This window comes from Mustela nigripes, unplaced genomic scaffold, assembly GCF_022355385.1.
Source record: "Mustela nigripes isolate SB6536 unplaced genomic scaffold, MUSNIG.SB6536 HiC_scaffold_76, whole genome shotgun sequence".
Taxonomy (NCBI): domain Eukaryota; kingdom Metazoa; phylum Chordata; class Mammalia; order Carnivora; family Mustelidae; genus Mustela; species Mustela nigripes.
This window is the reverse complement of record NW_026739491.1, coordinates 305,049-325,597: the sequence shown is the minus strand read 5'-3', so window position 1 is coordinate 325,597 and position 20,549 is coordinate 305,049. Positions and strand designations below refer to the sequence as shown.

The 20,549-nt window shown below is 44.8% G+C and overlaps 1 protein-coding gene across 5 annotated transcripts in view; it reads right to left on the bottom strand.

The window, feature by feature from the left end:
- Positions 1 to 16: 16 nt before the first annotated feature.
- The window catches only part of LOC132008213 (alpha-ketoglutarate-dependent dioxygenase alkB homolog 3), a 39,906-nt gene continuing 19,373 nt past the window's right edge, over positions 17 to 20,549 (bottom strand). For 2 of the 5 annotated variants that reach the window (XM_059386649.1, XM_059386650.1), the window contains exons 10-11: positions 4,276 to 4,374; positions 23 to 3,513 (exon numbers count right to left, since the gene is read on the bottom strand). In XM_059386649.1, the coding sequence (XP_059242632.1) occupies positions 3,421 to 3,513; positions 4,276 to 4,374 (192 nt within the window). In that variant the 3' untranslated portion in view covers positions 23 to 3,420. Of the gene's footprint in view, positions 3,536 to 4,275; positions 4,375 to 9,564; positions 9,706 to 20,549 lie in introns of those variants that run through there. The other 3 variants (XM_059386652.1, XM_059386651.1, XR_009401571.1) reach the window with 3 other exon arrangements.

Sequence of the window (20,549 nt, the reverse complement as noted above, 5' to 3'; positions counted from 1 at the left end):
CACGCAGAAGTAAAGATTTAAACAAACAGAATGCACCGCTGTGGAAACACTCAGCTTTTTCAAAAGCATCGTTCAGAAAAATAAAGCAATCAAGACTTCAGATTCAACACTTTACAAGTGTTTATGACCAGAAAAGGCAAAGTGGGTCTTGGATATTCTGCAGCCAAGTAAAAGCTGCCAGAATTCAAGGAAGAAGTATTCCCAGCAGGGCAGGGACCCGTCACGTGTCGAGGATTTCTCTACAGTTCTCCGATGGGAGTGTTCTGCTCAGCACAGGACCCGCTTCCCTCTAGTGGGGCTGCCATGACACAATTCAGGAGACCTGGCCACTTGTGGTCCAGGTAGACCTACCAGCACTAGGGCAAGGTCATTATCAGCCACAGAGGCCGCAGAGATGGAGTGCCACAGGCGATGTCAGGTTTATGAGCTTGCATAACTCCAAATTTAACATGAACTGTCCAAGCCACCAGAGCGAGTGGTTTAGTCAACAACGTGAATCGGGATTTCAGTATGGAGGATACAATCGGATACCGGCTGCGCACTGTCCTGAGGCAAGCCGCCTGTCGTCAAGACCTCTTTAGGGTACAAGCGGACCTGTGTTCTTTGGGCTGTGTGCTGACTGCAACAGTGCTGTCGTTAAGTGTCACGAAGAAGCTTGATGCTGAGTTTGGGTGTCACTCAGAGCCCCCAGAGGGACTCACAGATGAGCATCGAGAGGAAGGGATCGCGCAACCACCCTGAGAGTTAGCTGGGATACGATCAGAAACATTGTTCTGGGTCACAGGAAGGTTGGATGAGAATTTGTCTAACTTGCCTGAAACTGCATTCTCTCCCCACAAAATAAGCTTCCTTAGTTAAGTGGCTGACTAGGAGTCCAGTTGGCAGTCTGGTTTCTGACTAGGAGCTGCTAACGCTGATCAGGAAGAGAGGAGATGCAGATGCCTGAGGACAAAGAAAAGCCAGAGGACAAACAAGGTGGCCGGGTGGTCCGCTCTGCCAATGGGGTCCAGGGGTGAGCTGGGCAGGGACGCCCAGTCAACCATTCTGCCTAAATTCATCAAGGCAGAGGAAGAAGCACGCAGTTTAAGGATTCACCTGTGGTTTGAGTTCTGGTTCTGCTGCCTGGAAGTCCTATTAAATCATTCGGCCCTTCTTGTGGGGGCCTCAGCTGCCTGGTCTCTACAATGGGAAGAACACCTCTTTCCTGCCGAGCTTTGGGGAAGATAAGGGATTACATAGAAAAAGCTCCCAGGACAGTTCCTGGTAGGTTATTAAAGCTCAAAAAAAGCAAAAACTAAATCTGTTTTTCTTCATGCTACATTGTTATATTTGCTTCCTCTGCTTTACAAGTAATGTTGGCAAAGCAGCTCAGCCCCTAATTCCTAGGGAGGATCTAAGGCCAGTAAAACACAGCAACAGGTCAGTGCGGCCCCGGGGCATCCTTTGCTAGGTTCTGAAAATCCCTGTGCAGTCCTAAACCCTGTACTTTAACTCTATGACAAGTACCTACTAGTCATTTCAAAAGGGACATTATCTTCGTGGTTTAAAAAAAAAAAAAAAAAAAAGGTGTGTGTGTATAAGGGGTAGATCTAGCATTGGGCAGCAAGGAACAAAAGCCAAGACCGCTGCTCTCAGCTAAAGAAGCCCGGCATGGCTCAGGCTGTCGGCTGTCAAGTAGGAACTCATTTCCCCGACAGCCATGGCAGTGATGACTGAAGAGATCAAATGTGCAGCTGACACCAGGGGAGGCCGTGACCCTACATTAGGAGGGATGCCGGGACACTGGGAACCATCTGCCAGTTCTTTCGTCTATGGGAGCGGAAGAAGAATTTCCCAATGTCGTGCATCAAACTCACAACTGAAGCCGGCTGTACCACCCTGGCCAGGTTTTGTTTAACAGGAAAACAGCTAGGAATTAGAGGTTTTATTTGGCTTTTATGGTGATTTGCATTGCCCTCACTGAAAGGCTTGGTATGACGCTCAGATTTTATAAAGCATTTCATATTTCTTACAGAAAGGAGCCATCCACATGTAAAACATTAAAAAAAAAAAGTGGCAGGGGGAGGGGGGAACCCCAATGCAAAAAGCCAGGAAGTTTGTCAGAAAGCAGGGCCTTCCAGGCCTGGTGTTACATCTGACTTCCGGGGAAGAGCCTGGCCAGTTTTTGGCACTCTACCACCATCGCCAAAGCCAATCTGTCTTCCAGAACAGAATGGAAACAAGATCGGAAGCAAGAAGGCTCTGTAGGTTTTCCCAGCAGGCAGCTATGGAAACTCTAACTCTCTTGTCCTGTTTTCATCCATTTGATTCCATTTTCTTTCTCTCGAGTTTTCCCTATGTCGGTTTGGAATCAATCCAGCCCAGCACTCCTAAGTCAAGAGGTCAAGACGACACGTGATTTTTATGAGGCAAGAAAGGGCAGCCACTCTGTTCTGTTTTGGGAACCTTGGTGACATCATAGACTGCTGAATCTCAGGAGCTCATGTCTAAGAGAGCACTGAGTCAGAAGAAAGCTTTTGTCACACGGCTCCCGGAACTTAAGGTAAAGACAACTATTAGGTAACTGAGTCTAACCCCAGAGGGCTGCTCTCTCTTCTCACTGGCTTGGGTTTAAATGACTCAAGTCACTCTCTAGGGGAAACTCATCTATGTGGGACAGCTGTCACTAGCAGGGCATTTGCTGCTCTTCAGCCTAAATTTCTCATGACATCACTTGATTACTTCTGTCTCAGAGGGGACGGTTTCCTCTCGTATTACAAGTATCCAAACTGCTGCCTAAAGATGGCTGGGTTACAAGACACGGCTTCCACTCTTTGTTCAGAGGCCTGTAACCTGTCTGGGTCTGTCCCAGGAAGGAGACTCGGTTAAATAAAGTGCTCCTAGAATATGCAGCTTTCCATTACGAAAGCACTGAAGCCAAGATGTTGAGCAGTCAAGGCAGACTTCCACAAGGCTCTGTGAGGCCCCCTCTGTTTGGGTTTCGGCAGCTGTCTGCCTGCGGAGGCCTCCAGGGTCACTGACACATGTTTATATCCTACTTCACAAAGGCACAAGGAACAAACACGTGCGCCTTTACCACGGAGGCAAAGCCCATTCACAGTGCCTTAAATGAAGCAGGAGGGGCAGGAGAGAAACAGCTTACGGACAAACCTACCGAGAGTACAGCCACAGCAGTTTTTAATTTGCCTAAAGAAGCTCTGTGATTTTAAGATGTGATTAGGGGTACTGTTCCCACAGTAAACACAGTATAAATGTGACCCGCTGGCTCTCATTTAATAGGACTCCGAAGCCAGGAAGCAAATCCCACCCTTGTCTTCTGAACAGCCTCCCTGCGAGATCAGCTAGACCAGCCTCTGGAAGTTTCTTCACGGCGGAGGATTTGTTCGGTCTCAGCACAGTTTCTCTCTCAAAGCTCTCATATCACCAGTGCGCCCCTCCAGGGTCTGGATAAACTGTCCGAAAGGTCAGGTTTATTCTCGGTTCTCTAGAGTGGTACTCTTTGGGCACTCGATGCTAAACGGAAATATAAATAATTCTGACATAAACACATTTATGAGGACATGGGACATATTTTGACTTCATCCCCCCTGCACCCCCCACAAGCATCAGCAAGCTCTCTGAAGTCTTGTGGAGAAAGGTTTTCTTCTCTGAAGCAAATCCTCCCCCACCCCCATCACTCCAATAAGCCAGCGCCCTCACACTGAGGTATTGTTTTTATCTTTTCTAATTGCTGTTCTTCCTCGCAGCTTCCTGCCATGTTCCCAAATCTCGCAAGGCAACACATAAATTACTGAGACCAAAGACAGACATGCGATTCTGCTCCCAAGCTAAGTGTTCTTTCATGAACTTGCACACCTTAAAGATGACCCGGTTTTAAGAGAGCCCGGCCTAAGGTGAGAAGCTGTGCCGCCCGGTAGCCACCCACTGGCCACCCGAAGCTATTGTAATGAACTTAAATTATATTAAAAATTCAGTCCTTCGACACACTATCCACATTTCAGAAGACCAATAATAGCTGTGTGTGTCCAGTGGCTACAACATGGAGCCTCAGAACATGCAGAATGTTTCCGCTATCACAGAAAGTTCTACTGGATGCCACTGCTGCAGAGGTCCATTTTGACTGTCAGAATCAAAACTCTTGGAAAATGGTGTCACTGTACCACCTCTTGCTCATGATAAAAGCAACTTACTTTTCACATTTACTAGAGAAATAAATAAACAGAAGCCGTCAGGGCACCGCCTCCACGTGAATCCAAGTTCCATACATGTTCTCACCTGCCAGTCAGCTTGTGTCGCTCCTTCCATGATTAACAAGGTCCCATGACCCAAGGGTATCTTCACTCTTTCCACATACGTGTAGTCTCCGTTCTCTTCCTAGAAAACAGCATTCATTGCACTATGTTTTTTGCTTGTGTGATCAAGATGCAATGGCACCTGGCAGTGGTCTAGAAGTGCAAACCTCTCCTCAGCAACATAGTCGGGGCTCATCTACTGGCTCCGTCCGCGGCAGCCATCTGGCAAGTTGTATCACCACTCTGTACCTTAGTTTGGGGATGGCAACAGGACCTGCCACACAGGGCTGCTGTGAGCCTCCACTGATGCAGTCTGCGTTGGTCACCTGGGGACCGGCGCACACTAAGTGCAGCGTTAAGTGCCAGATACTGTCATCCGCATCTAAACTGCAGAAGAGCTCATTCTGGCCTGTGAAGGAATTAAGTTATTTATACAAGAACTCTTCACACCTGCTTTATGCTGTGCTCTGTGTTTTGCCACGGTCTGTGTGGAAAAAAACGGGCTTTTAAATAAGACACGGTGTAGTGAGTTCTCATTGCCTTTTTACAATTTCTGCTAATTCACTAACCGGAGCCTATGTTAAAACTGGTTACAACTCTTCCTATAGCTCCTCTGGTGTCTAGGAGATATAACCTTGTTTCTTTCAGAACAGTCAACAGCAAGACTTTCTTGAAGAAGGAAGTTCTGGCTTGCCCAGAACAATGCTGCGAACTGAGACTGGCCATTGAAGCCTGGGAGCACAGACCACAACTCCTGACCACTTCACACAGAAATGCCTTGTATTTACATCACCCCCTCTTCCAGAGAGCTCCAAGTTCATTCATGTCCAGTGCTCTAAGGAAGCTTCAGGCCCGGCCTGCAAAACAGCCAGTACGTGAGGGTCATTCCTCCTTTGCAGCCGACAAAGGGGTGAGTTCAAAGAGCCTGTCAAGAGTCGAAGCCCAAGCTTCCTGATCTTTCCACTTCCATTCTGGGCAGATCCACGCATCCGTCTACTTCACTTCTGATGCAAGGGACTGCATCTGGGTTACTGCAGGATTGATTTCCCTGCAATACTGTGTTTATATTTATTATTGTAGGGGTGCTTCTGAGAACATAATTATTTACAATGATTTCCCTCAGGAAAAACAAAATCAGCACAATAATGAACTTGCATAAACAGTTTAAGTTCCAGGTCCCAGCCCTTGGCAGGGACTTCGTGGAGCAGTCATAACTTTAACAGGCAGAAGATAAAAGCAATGTTTGAAACAACTTTTGGTTTCCTTGACTGATTTTTTTTTTTAAAAGATTTTATTTATTTGACAGACAGAGATTACAAGTAGGCAGAGAGGCAGGCAGAGAGAGGAGGAAGCAGGCTCCCTGCCAAGCAGAGAGCCTGATGCAGGGCTTGATCCCAGGACCCTGAGGATCATGACCTGAGCGGAAGGCAGAGGCTTAACCCACTGAGCCACCCAGGCGCCCCTCCTTGACTGATTTCAATTGTGCCTGCCACCTTTTCTTTTCCAGTAGCAAGTAAGCACTGCAGCATTAACCAATGACCCCTCAGCCAACCAGAGAGTGGTGGGAAGGTGACCCTGTCCTTGGGTGGCCCTGCTGCATCCAGAGAAGCAAGAGGAGGCTCTATGAAAGAAAGGATTCCAACCAGAGGAGATGCACATCCTACTAGAGAAAAGAGACAGAAGGGAGTGCATCGTCCATGAGACTTAGAGGGCTCAAGGGTCCCTGATTTAAGCTGTAAAGTCAGCTACCAGATCAAGGTTCAACATAGGGAGAAGCAGATGGTTCTCCTGCCCTCTGCACACTGCATACTCTGGGAGTGCAGTGGGACCTGCTCAAGCACAGACATGAGGGCAGGGACACCAAAGAAAGTAGAGAGGAAACGCGCTACCCAGACATGAAGCCAAGCCTGCGACGAAGATCTCTTTGAACAGTAAAAGCATTCCTGGGAAGGAGGGGGCGCCAACGCCAATGGAAGCGAAGGGGTAAGCACTGTAGTTCTGCCTGGAAACATGAAGCAGGAACGGAGCCAGCAAGTGAGAGAGAGTTCCACATGCAAAGGGGAAATACCAGCCCCAATGGAAAATGACGTTCCACAGCGCCATGCCCCACTTTACGTTCCTAAGATCTGCATTTTCCAATGACAGAAAGCCTCGGGTTGCTTTTATACATACTACATCCAGTATAACGTTTAGTTGTACCTAAAAGCAAAAGAGGGAGACCCTTCACTTGGGAGAGAGCTACTCCTGATCAGTCCCTGAAAGAGTCGCCGATGCCCAGGGCACCCACTGCACGAGGTGATGTCATCACTCTGCTGCTTGCTATCTGTCCCTTCCAACACCCTGGGCTCAGAGAGCACATTCTAATCTGCAGAAGGAGACAGAAAAGAGGGCAAGGGGTTCTACTGAGGCAACACAGAGCTCACAAATGCTTCCTTCTGGTCTTGAGGCCAGAGTGCCAACAGAGCCCAGAGCTACCCTTCAACTTAACCACGACACAGGGAGACTTTTTCCACTCAGGAAGCAGATAAAAGGCCGACAGAGCTCACGTGGCTGTGCATAAAGGCTCAAATTGATAAATGGATAAGCCACGCTGGAAGCAAGGGTCAGACTGTTTAGAGGAGTGCATTCACAGCCATTAAGCATGGTTAAGTTATCAAAACAGGGCTCTGTGACCCTTCTGATTTACTCAGGTCTTTCTTCAAAACAAAACAGAACACACCCCTAAAAAAAACATTGCTTGGGATAAAATTTTCCATCCATGATCCCAGTTAAGAGAGGCTTTTCAGGGGCGCCTGCCTGGCTCAGTCAGTAGAGTATGTGACTCTTTGTCTCAGAGCTATGAGTTCAAGCCCCACGCTGGGCATAGAGCTTACTTTAAAAAAACAAAAAAGGCTTTTCAGGATCACAGTCAGTCTGTAGGGTGGGTTTTGTTATTGATGATTTGGTGTTCCACACAAAATTTCACAAGCAGATGAAAAAATGCAAAAAATACATACTTTATATTAATGCTGACCAACACACTCTCCCCCCCCTCCCCAAGCACAGCCAGTTCATTTGAACACACAATTATGATTCCCAAGGAGCTCTGGGCCTTCCTGAATTCTATACTCCCGCCTCAGCCTATTTGGTTTCCGTTAGGAAAATGGTATTTAGGGGAAAAGTCTGGGTGTATTTGTCGTCCTGTCATTACTAACCACTCAAAAGACAGGAAACCTAAACATGTTTCTTTTCACTGGAAAAGTAACTTAATGCTTCACAAGCTCTACGTAGGTTCTTCATGTAATTGCTCCTTTCCTGTCCCAAGAACGTGCCTTAGGAATTACAACCAACAATTGATACTTGAAAATCAGTAGCAGCAGAGTTTTTCTCTCTACAGAATAAAAGTGACACAACCTCACTAAAGTAAATGACACATGGAAATTACCGGCTTGCTGCCTGCCTTCCTCCTCTCTGATAAAAACTCCGTGAAGAGAGTGTTGTCTTACCCTTTCAAAACATGCTCAGCACCTATTACACACATCAGTATGTATGTGCTGAATGAGGAAGAGCATCGAGAAAATATAATCCTATCATCCAGAATTCATGCAATGCATGTAGAGGAAACGTTCTATATACACAATCATGTACTTTACATTTTGAACATTATATTGTGAGGATGTTTTTATGCCTCAAATGTATGGTATTTCAGAAATGGAGTTACATAATATTCCTTTATATATCTTTCCTTCTTTACACTCGCAAATATTTTTCGACCACTGTATATGTCAGTCACTGTGCTAATGTTAAGAATATGGCAACAAGGTACTCACTCTTGGACACTGAGATTTTAATACACCGGTACTGCCAAAAAAAAAAAAAAAAAAAAAAGAAGAAGAAGAAAAGAAAGAAAGAAAGGCTACTGCAAGTAAATCCCAGGCAAAACATTTCTGAGTATTTTTCTAAGGATAAATTTTCAAAAATGGAATGATGGGATCCAAGGATATAAACTTTAAAGCAATCTGACTTATACTAGCAAACTGCTTTCCTAAGAAGGTTATAGCAATTTATTATTCCATCAGGAAAATACTACAGTACCTACCTTCTGGTCACATCACTGATACTGAACATTACCAACTAACAATGATGAAAAAAAAAATTGAGGGAAAACTCACAATCCATTATTCAAACGGAGTTCTTTACTAACCCCATTCAACATTTTTTCACATGCCTATTTGCTATTTGCATTAATTCTGTTGTGAACTCTCTCTTCACATTCTTTGTCCATTGTTCTACAGGATGTTAGCATTTTTTCTTATTGACCTATAACCACAGACCCTAAGATACTTGCCCTTTGTCGTACTTTGTGCAAATACTTTTTTCTCATTTGCTATTTGTCCTTTAACTATGTTGATGTTTAATACAGAGAAGCCCAAAAACTTTGAGTCAACTCTGACCTTTCTTTGGTTCTCTTTCATGGTTTTTATGCTTAGCAAGTCTTTTCTCATCCTGGGGGAAGTTAAATATACAACTGCATTTCCAAATTTTTGGTTAACAAAAAAAAGTATACGCTTTTTTAGACTTAACTCTTTCATCTACCTGGTATTTGGCTTCCTCCTCACACCAAGGCTTCTTTTTGTAACATTTTCCAAATACTTAAACCAAGGCACCCTGCCAGACTTTTTGGACAGGATCAACTAATGTATGCTGCCCAGGTGCCAAGCATGTTAGGAACTACATGTACATCACCGCTAATGCTCACCACAACCCCGGAAGGGCAGTGCTATTTTCCATTTTATCACAAGCAAAGGGAGCTGCAGGGAAAGCATATCTCTAAGGCAGAAGGCTGGCAGGAGGAAGGCAGGGCTAGTATTTGGACTAGATCTGTCTAGCACTAAAGCTTATATTCTTTCCAGTCCACTGTGCTCTCCAAGTGATCTCCATTCCTTCTGAAATCCCATCACATTTCCTGTCCAAATCCCATGGTACCCTGGCTGATCCGTTAAGGGTCACAAACACCAGCAAGCAGCATAAACGAAGAGTGAGGGCAGGATTCAGTGCAGTAGGGAGTGAAGACCATGGGGAACCAGAGAGCATGGGGTGTGCAGACAGGTGTAGCTCTGGCTCATTGCTCCCTCAGGGCTGTCTGATTTTCCAGGTTTTCCAGGGAAGCTGATAAATGGGATTTTTATGTGAAATCTCCTGAGTTAATAAATTTTGCCAAATAATCAAATTTTGTTAAAAATGCTAAGCAGTATAAACAAGTCTGAGGACCAAATTCACAAGAGCTGCCCACCTGTGCTGCTGATGGACCCAGCATAGGACTCCTTGTATGCCCACATCTCGTCATCCTATCTGGCCTGGAAGCTCCCAGTCAAGGCCAGTTGTAATCTGCCTGGCTCCTCTGATCCTGCTTTGCCATTCCAAATAGTAGTGCCTGATAGAAAGTTCAGAAAAGCTCATGCAATTTCAAGTATATATTCTTAATCTCTGACCCAACTCAAGCAAAAAAGGCTGTTCGAAGCAAAATATACTTCCAAATTAATGATCTCAATTTACAGTGAGACATCTGATTCTCCAAGTCATCTCTGATCCTCTGAAAAGTAGATGAGCTACTTATTTTTAAAAATTCCATCATTTTACTAAGAAGATGTTGATGAAAACAAAACACAAATGAGCAGAAAGAACAAAGTAGGAGCATGCTATGTATTTCTCATTTTCTGAGCTCTCCAGAAGCACTTGACATGCAGTAACTGTGATTAGTTTCTGCACTGGAGGCATGAGGGAAGGCTTCAAGACTACAGTGAGTCCCTGAATCCTGGAGAGGACTTACGTGAACACGAAGGTGGCGAGCGAGCGGAAGGGAGAGGAGAGTAGAGATGATCTCATGGAATGGTACAAGCACACAGGGAACAGCAAGACACTAAAGGAGGTTGGGCATAGATTATGTAAAGATTTGACAGTCTGACTAAGGAACTGACATTTTATTTTATCTTTTGTTCCAGGAGAAGCAAATAAAGGCTTCTGAGTTGGAAAACAAAGTGATGAAAGCAGTGAGCTCAATCTTGGCTCTCTGCTCCTCTTTAGCTCTTCTTTCTTTTTAAAAAGATTTTATTTATTTATTTATTTGTGAGAGAGAGAGAGAGAGAGAGAAACACAGGCAGAGGGAAAAGCAGGCTGCCTGCTGAGCAAAGAGCCCGACGTGGGGCTCGATCCCTGGAGCCTGGGATCATGACCTGAGCTGAAGGCAGATGCATGACTGACTGAGCCACGCAGGCGCCCCAAGCTACGCTCCTGCTCTGAGTGATGATGTGCGACCGCAGAGCTTCCCGTATCACCTCCATGATGAGTTCCAACTCGGCTCAGCGAGCAGTTACTGGGGACACGCTACCCAAGTGGTTTAACAGGGTGCTTCGGCCACCTCTGTACAACAGGGTTAATGGCTGTACAGACGTTGCGGGATTACTGGAGGGCGGAACGTAATGCTCTCAGAACAGGGCCAGGCACAGAGTCCGCACATTTGTTATTTATCATCATCACTTTACTGTTGTTATTCTGACAATTCCCCAAATGATGTTTCTAGCACAAGCCGGTCATCTGACCCACAGACCTCAACAGCCAGCGGCCTACTTCCCCCACAGAAGTCTCCGGCATCTCCAATCTAGCATGTGGAAAGAACTCTTGATTCCATCTACAAATCCTCTGTAAACACGGCCACAGTTGAAAGCAAAAATCCCGGCTCCTCCCCCATATGAGTGAATAACACGTCTACCCAACCGCTACTCGGCCAGAAACCTGGGAGTCATTCTTGATTCTTACCCTTGTATCTAAGATGTTAGTGGCAACTTCTACGGCTGCACCCTCAAAAACACACCTCAAGTTCATCCACTTCTCTTCATCCCACTGCCACCACCTTAGTCCAAACCGGCAGCCCAGCACCGGCTCTCCCCCCTCTACTTAGTCTTCTGCTCTTGCCGCTCCTCAGACTATTCCCCACACAGCAGCCTGAGCGATCCTTCCAGATACAAACCAGATCATGTCATAACCTCATTTATTCCTGCTGGACTCAGAATAAAAGCCAAACTCAGAGCTCTAACTACAAGTTATAATTCTTTCTCTGTTCACTGGATTACTGTCTAGCTCCTAAGACCTCCATGCCGGTGGGCCCCCCGTTTGCCACTTTCACTGGTGTCTGCTCAGAGTTGAGCACAGCACCTGACATACAGTAAGTGGGCAGTTAGTATTTGCGGGACAGAGACAGAGAAGAGAGGAGAGGGAGAGAGATCTACCTCTTCCTGAAAATATCTGGCATCTGGGTCTCAGAGAGAAATGAGAGAGAAACGATGGGAGTTAAAGACATGCTAGTATTTTAGACATGTGGCAAATAGAGCCTGGGATAAAGATGGTCACTAGTTGTGGGATGAATTCTTCAGCCATTTCAAGAACAAATTAAGAAGATTTGGAAATTGAAATAATTAAGAGAACAGGGAAGAACTAAAAAAAAACTTACATGTGCAGCACCTGGGTGGCTCAGTCAGCTGGGTGTATGACTCTTGACTTTGGCTCAGGTCATTATCTCAGGGTCATGAAATCAAGTCCTGCACTGGGCTCTATGTTTGGCGGGGAGTCTGCCTGGACTTCCCTCTGCCCCTCCCCCACTGAAATAAATAAATAAATCTTAAATAATAATAATAATAATAATAATAAAATAACTTATGTGTGAACCTGACCAAGAACAGTGATATCATGAACATAAATGGACTTACCAGCAGGTGGAATTGTGGAGTTTTTTGAGAGAACAATAATAAAGCTGATTTTATACTTTCAGGTCAGAAGTCACATGTGCTGTTATAAGTGGAAGTGTCCCCCTGCCACAAATAAATAAATAAGTGGAAATGTCCCCTGAACACATACGACTGATGACTTGAACTTGAGATAAAAGTCAAGGCTGGAGATAAGAGATTCAGAAGTCACTCCACCTTAAGAAGGAACAGCTGAAGCCATGGTTATTAACTTATTCAACCAAAATACACATACACACACACACACATAGTGCTAAATGATGGGGACACAGTAAGACAAAAATGGACCTTGCCCATATGGCACTTACAATCTATAGCCACTTTATAATCTCCTAAGAACTAATTTAAACAAAGATAACAGAATCAAAAGTAATCTTGAATATCCACGTTGTAGGGGTGAATGTAAAGGAAAAATCCTAAAAGGAGGGAGGGCAATAGCAGTGAGAAAAGTCTGAGAGTAGCTAAAGTAACACAGTATCCCAGCCAACAGGACAAAGAGAAGAAAGAGATGGTTGAGTTTCAAGCAGAGAGGAGATGGATACGGAGACCAATACTGGGGACCAATATTACAAGGAAGAACGGAATGATGATCAAGGAAAGGTTCTTCCATACAATGGCATCTGGATATTAGCAAAGCGGTGGGGATGGACCTACGGGGCAGCGGCTTCAAGAGTTCAGTTGTAAGGAAAGGGAAACTGCAGACAGAGAAAACTTACTCCAGAATTTGTGCCTCAAAAGCAAGCAAGCAAAGAAAAAAACACCCCAGATATTAGTAAGAGTCCAGGAAAAGATTTTCTCAAGATGGTAACAGATATAAAGGGATTTCCCTAGCTCTCCGGTCCAAGGACCAGATTCATGGTGGAGCGCTTGGCAAGTACAGTCATGGCTTTTTGCAGACTGAAATGATCACTGAAAATTGAATGTTAGCCCAGGGCACCACTACGTAACCTGCTGAGGGCCACCTGTCCCTCTAGTTGCCCTACCTTCCAACTTATGATTATGCCAATAATGTCTCCCTCTCTGCCTTTTTTTTTTTAAAGGATTTATTTGAGAGGGAGACAGCGAGAGAGCGCACATGCATGTGCATGGGGGGTGGGGATTGTGGGGGAGAAGCACAGAGAGAGAATCTTTAAGCAACCTCCCCAATAAGTGTGGAGCCTGACACAATGCTCAATCTCACAACCCTGAAATCAGGACCTGAGTCGATATCAAGTCAGACACTTAACGGAATGAGCCATCCAGGCGCCCCGCCCAACCTGCTTTTTTTTTTTTTTTTTAATTTTTTTCAGCTTGCTTTCACCATCAGAATGTGGGGTTCCCTTGCCCTTGAGAACTGGCTGGCTGGCTTCTGGAGGGCTTCATGGATCATGTATGCTTGTGGCTATATGTGGACTGCAACGTTGTTCCTACAGCACCAAGGAAGAGCACAGCTGGACTTACTCTTCATAGTGCTAACATGGTTTTTTTTTTTTTAAATCTGACATAAACAAAATACATTACTTATGGAAATTACAAAAAGAGAATAAAGCTAGGACCCCACAATGTCATCTCTACTTATTATTCTGCTGACTCAATCCACACTTTAAATGACTGTATCCTCAATATCGATCTGAAATACATTACTTTAAAAAGAGAAGCAGCTCTTTCTGAAATGAGATCTGCTAAAGAAAAAGGCTGGCTGGAAAAATACAGATTTGAAATCACTGAGGTTATCTGTCCAAAACAGGTGTAAGCTCATTTGCCACAACAAATCTTTGCATTTTTATCCAACTCTTTCCTGATGTTTGGCATGGAAGGTTCTGGTGAGATGAGTGAGGACACTAAGGAGGCATGAGGACTGGCCCTGGTGATTGGTCATCCTATACCAGGGATGCCCGGTGACCTCCATAGTTCAGTAAGTCAGAACCTCACCAAGGTCTTGCCTGGGAGGTCTGGCAGTTGTTCAGTGCAACAGAGGCTCTCTCTGTAGGCAGCGAAAACTTGGCACTAGGGACCAGACTAGCATAAGAACTCCTGCCTTTCCTTCTGGATGGAAACACGTGGAAAGGCAAACAGAGCGAAATACTGCTGACAGTGTCTATTGTTCAGACTTGTCAACATAGTGCCAGGGGCAGTGTGGGAGTAAGAAGTTACTGAATTTCAGCAAAAATAAACATGGCTTTACCCTCACTGTTACAGTCCTTCTAGCAACATTGAATACACATTTGAAACCAGAAGGCTTCATGTAATAATGATTCCATTTTTGGCAATATATTTCTAAGAAATGCAACTTAAAGGAACTGCTATCTTGAAAGAGCTCGCCAGCAACACTGCAGCACCAGAAACAAAGGTCAGCCATGTCTGACATCCAGATGACCCCAGCCCCCAGCAGAAGTGCAGGGTTCTCCAGTCATCCATCAAACGCACAAAATTCATTCCCAAACTGTTCCCAGACGTGACCTGATCAGACCTGATCTCCCCTCCTATACCCTTCCTCTGTGTCCTCTGGAATTCCAATTCAGTGATGAGCGAGCACCCCTAGTTCCCCAACCTCATGTGCTCTGAAGGTTCCCTAGACTTGCATACCCTAATTGAAGCCTTGCTATCTCCAGGATTCCAAATGCCTAAAGCCCTCTCACATGGAAAGTGATCATGTCTCTCACATCCAGCCAGCCAGGAGATACTCCGTATTAACACTTTCAGACCATTATTCCCAGGCCTCTCTTACAAATCCCTGCTCCTCTGAGCGCATGTCATTGAATCTGTTCACCTCTGTCCTTCTTGGCCTTGGTACGCACGAGGTATAACAAGCTCTTAATTGGTCCCTTGGCTTCCGCTCTTGCTCCTCTCTAGTCCAGGTTCCACACGGCAGCAAATGACTTTGTAAAATTATCCATCAGATCATGTCACTCTTCTGCCTCACACATTTCAGTGCTTCTTATTGGGCTTAAAATCTGCTCCTTCCTGAGGCTCATGAAGCCTCTGCATGATCTGGCCCCTGCCCACTCTCCCCACCTCATCGCCTGCTCTGGGGCTCCACTGCGCACTCTACTCTGGTGTGGGGTCTGCTTCTCCTTCCTCAAACTCACTTAGCCCTCTTCTGCCCCAGCCAAGCAGTCATCTACCATGAAAGCAGCGCTTGGGAAAGAGGAGACCATCACCACAAGGCTTAGGAATAGTTCTTATGGGTATGGCAAGGGGAGAAAAAATTTCTACCACTGGGATACAATTTTAAAAAGTCAAGTTTTACAGGCAGCAACCTCTTCGACCTCAGCCACAGCAACTTCTTCCTAGAAACATCGCCAAAGGCAAGGGAAGCAAGGGCAAAAATGAACTACTGCGACTCCATCAAGATCAAAAGCTTTTGCACAGCAAACAGTCAACAAAATCAAAAGACAACTGACAGACTGGGAGAAGATATTCACAAATGATGTATCAGATAAAGAGCTAGTATCCAAAATCCATAAAGAACTTATCAAACTCAACATCCAAAGAACAATCAAGAAATGGGCAGAGGACATGAACAGACATTCCTGCAAAGAAGACATCCAGGGGCGCCTGAGTGGCTCAGTGGCTTGGAGGCTCTGCCTTTGGCTCAGGTTGTGATCTCAGGGTCCTGGTATCGAGCCCCGCATCGGGCTCTCTGCTCAGTGGGGAGCCTGCTTCCCACTCCCACCCCAGCCTGCCTCTCTGCCTACTTGTGGTCTCTGTCAAATAAATGAATAGAAATCTTTCAAAAAAAAAAAGACATCCAGCAGACACATGATAAAGTACTCAACATCACTCAACATCAGGGAAATACAAATCAAAACCACAGTGAGATACAACCTCACACCAGTCAGAATGGCTAAAATTAACAAGTCAGGAAACAACAGATGTTGGCGAGGATGCAGAGAAAGGGGAACCCTCCTACACTGTTGGTGGGAATGCAAGCTGGTGCAACCACTCTGGAAAACAGCATGGAGGTTCCTCAAAAAGTTGAAAGTAGAGCTACCATACAACCCAGCAATCACGCTACTGGGTATTTACCCTAAAGATACAAATATAGGGATCCGAAGGGGCACGTGCACCCAAATGTTTACAGCAGCCACCACATCCACAACAGCCAAACTATGGAAAGAACCTAGATGTCCATCAACAGATGAAGAGATAAAGATGAGGTATATACACACAATGGAATACTATGCAGCCATTAAAAGAAACAAAATCTAGCCATTTGCAACAACATGGATGGAACTAGAGGTTATTATGCTAAGCAAATTAAGTCAGAGAAAGACAATTATCATATGATCTCTCTGATGTGAGGAGTTTGAGAGGCAGGGTGGGGGGTCATGGGGGGCAGGAAGGGAAAAAATGAAACAAGATGGGATTGGGAGGGAGACAAAGCATAAGAGACTCTTTACCTCATGAAACAAACTGAGGGTTGCCGGGGGGCGGCAGGGTAGGGAGGGGGTGGTGGGGTTATGGACGTTGCAGGGGGCATGTACTGTGCAATGTGTAAGCATGATGATTCACAGATCTGTACCCCTGGGGCAAATAATGCATTATATGTTTTTTTTTTTTAAAAAAAAGTCAAGTTTGGAAGCCGACCCCATTCCTAATCACGGCATTCCCAATCACGGCACATGCAAATACGATGAATCACTTCGAAAAAGGTTGTTCTTCCAAGATTAGAAGGACTGCCAGAGCACTACAGAACTGGGCCATCCGTGGCAAAAATTAATTCTTCCCAGTGGCAGTCAGGGCATGGATTCCGGCTTAGACAAGGCCCCAAGGCAGCAAAGGATGATTCCAGCTCCCACAGGATTTCACGTCTGAGGATAATTCAAGTCCTCCCAGAACTACTCAGCTTTATGGGCTCAAACATGTGCATTTTCATTTACCCATCCACTGCCTCACATTCTCCAAACCATTAAATGGCCCTAGAGATAGGAGCTCAAAGATTCCTGGTCCACAGGCCACGTGTCACCCTCCCCAAGTCTCCCTTCTACTCCCTCAATGAATGCCATTTCAGAGGCCAAAGGAATCTTGGGGTTTTGGCTTCACTGCCTTTCATGTCCTTTTCCAATTTCCAAATCTGAAAAGTCACTGTGGCATCTAGCATTTTTAACAGCTTAAAAATTCACGGATTATTCCAGTACCTCTGCTCTCATAAAGTAGCTACCAATTATTACCCCATGTACAAACAAAGAAGAAAATGTAAATGAGGTGGATAGGTGCTTTTTGCCAATATCAGTAACAGAAACAGGAAATGAAAATGATTTTCTAGACTTCATTTAGGGATGTATTAAAAATATGATGGTCATCAACAATTTTTTTCTGGTATTTCCTGTAACTTCTCAGAACAGACGCTGTAATCAGAAGCGGGGCTGATTAAGAGATTTGGATGACCAACCAGCAGCAGTGGGGTGCTGGCTGAGGCGGAGGGTCAGTCACTACTCCATGAAATATTGCCCCATGTAGCTTAACCAGCTTTCAAATTTAAGCTAGTCAGTATTACAGCATTTTGGATTCTGATACCCTCATTTCTTCTAAGTCCTGAAAAAATACCAGTATTTATGATCAAACTGACCTTTTCATACTCCACTCTTTCCAAAGCAGACAAAAAAACCAATGAGCAAAAGAGGTACTAGGAACTCCAAGTCACTGGGAGCTCTCAGAGCTTCCACCATTGGAAGTGGTTTTACAACCACCTCTTCTGGTCCTATGAACAGCGTTCACGTTCTTCAGAAGGTGCTAGAGAGAGAAGCGGCTTGAGAAATGCTGAACTTGCCTCAACTCACTAGCCTGAGGTGGACAGAAGCCCTTCACATTTTCAGGATTCAGCTGATGATGAAGGACAGAGCTTATCCATGGGTAATGTGCTAGAAGAACAAGGCTTCTGGCATCTAAACCTCCAGCACATCACAAACTTCCTGCTATTATCTAATATCCCCCCAACTCAGCCATCACTGTTTCCATGGTAACCGACAGAGAAATAGCAGCCTGCCAAATGGCTTTTGTAGTTCCTTTTCCAGCTTGTTTTTCAGTATAGAATTAAAGCTAGCTGGGAAAAGAACCAGACTAATCTTTACAGCAGGGACACGACGCATTTTGGAAAGTACAACTGGGTCTGGGACAAGGAGTATAGACAAACTTTAATGAGCTCAGCTTGAAGGAATAAAAAAAGGGTCTTGGTTTCTAAAAAAGTGTCCACCGAAGTATATTTGGTAAGCTTTACTTTTGTCTTGAGAGAGTATATCCTGACACTGGCCAGTAGACAGATATGGTGCTATTCACTCCGTCTTTAACTGAATTAACAAAAGAAGGAACGGGGTGAACGGAACGGCAAGATCGGGCAAGTTTCCTCGGCCACCGAGTACCTTGTTATCATTAAAGGAAATGGTAATTTACTCTAAAATCAAAATGAATGGGTAGGAGTAGACTGGGTTGGACTAGAGGACACTGAAGCAAGATTCGCAGCTTGGAGGGGTGAAACGTTTACCCCAGGGACGAGGCCTGCACGAGGCCCACTGAGCCAACTGCATGAATCAGAGGGCACTTGGACTTCGGAAACAAAGACCTCCTTGCCCTCTCAGCGCAGGGAGAACAGTGAGGAATGCCGTGTGTATAACTGGGGCAGCTTTCAGAAGATCAGCAGCTACAGAGAGCAGCCGAAGGTGCCAGACGGCACAATAAACACCTGCTGCACACTGGAGGGGATGGCAGGAAGCAACAACAACAACAAAGTGGCCCCAAACAGATGCTTTTCGGTCTCAAAACTGCATACCTGAATAAAGTACACAGAAATCTCAGGACTCTTCTATGTCACTTTCAGATGAGAAACTTTGACTCAAGTCAAACAGGTATTTAGCTTCTCTTCTGATAGGTAAAAACGAACCAGATTTTGAAAGAGATTCCCTCCTACAACCTCTAACATACTCTGAATGTCTTGGTGACAGACATGAAAATTACAGCCTATGGTGGCATACTAAGTTCGGTTCCTAAGAGTTTCCTGACAGAAAGTCAGACTCCTACAAATTCTGCACAGAAGACTAACGTAATTTATACTTTTTTAATTTATGCTTTTACCTTGAGTTGTATGAATCATGAGTCATGTTCTCAGAGCCCTGACTGGAGTTTAGAAAGAAAAGTAGACACAGATTTGCAAAAACCACTTCCTTTCAATCCTTCAGAAAAGGGATCATTATAATAAGACAGAGCTGATGTACTCTTAACACACATGCCTAATGCTGTCAACTCTAAGAAAGGCTTCTGTGCTTCTGCTTTAGCTACATTTGTGCAGCCCTAGATTTTGGAATCTGTTAAAGAAACCTAAATGAATCCTTCCAAAAGTTTAAACTTGGGTCTTGTTTACCCAAGAATGGAATTACAGCTTCTGGTGGGGGGCGGGGGGGGGCATTTTTAAACTGTATTCAGTAATGCATGATGATAATTTCCAATATATTAACCTTCAATTTTCCCATCTTAAACAAAACCCAGAACTGAAGAGATATACAATTATATCAAACTCAGTCATAGTTTAGATTATGCAGGAAGCCAAGACTTACTGGAGTCAATAGCCGGAGGTACGGTACTGACACCTTCATACTTCCTCCCAAATCTGGGTCCTCAGCCAACTTTGTTTCAAGATCTCAGGTGAATTTTCTTACTTAGGAGATCTGTATTTTTATTAAATCAGCCATCATAGGTATATTACAGATTCCCCGGCTACTGGCAGATAATTAAAGGGACAGTACCACATTTTTTAGTATTTCATGGCCTGTGCGTTCACTATACTCATCAAAATAAACTATAAGAAGCCTTGAGAAGATAAAGCTTCAGTATGGGCAGTCTCCCTCTTAAACTGAGATTTTCCTCCAAATGGTTGCCTTCAAGGCTGTGTGGTAGTTGTATTATCCATCCACTCATTAACCTATAACAGACATCAGGTATAACCAAGAAAGAGCTCTTGGTCACCATGACTAATGTTTTTATATGAGAAAATGAAGACCTTCGGCTGCCTGGAGAGGAAATGGAATGGGGTGTATGCTGGGCATCAGAACACTGCTAATGCTTAATGGCTGGAAACTGCTTCTACAGTAAAACTAATTATCCAGAAAGCATGCTTTGGGAATCCTTAGGCTTCAAATCTATAAATAGGCCAAAATGTTTTTAAAAGGGGCGTGGTGGTGGTGAATGGATATGTGTAACGAAACAGTAACTGAGCACTTAAAATACCTGGCAACAAAGAAAAAACCACCAAGAACGAGAGGCTAGGATTACAGCAAGCATTATACTGCATCTAGCACAGCTTACAGGAGAACTCCCATAGGAAGGCACAGCACGAGCATATGCTAGATCATAAGCTCCAGGAGGGAAAGGGGGACTTTATCTCACTCAATCGCTGCTACTGCCCTGGCTCCCAAGACCATGCCTGACAAAAAGTCGGTGTTCCTTAGGCCCAGCTTGAGAAGAGGACCTGAAGTTAAAATGAGACACACAGTGTTCCTCTGCTGTT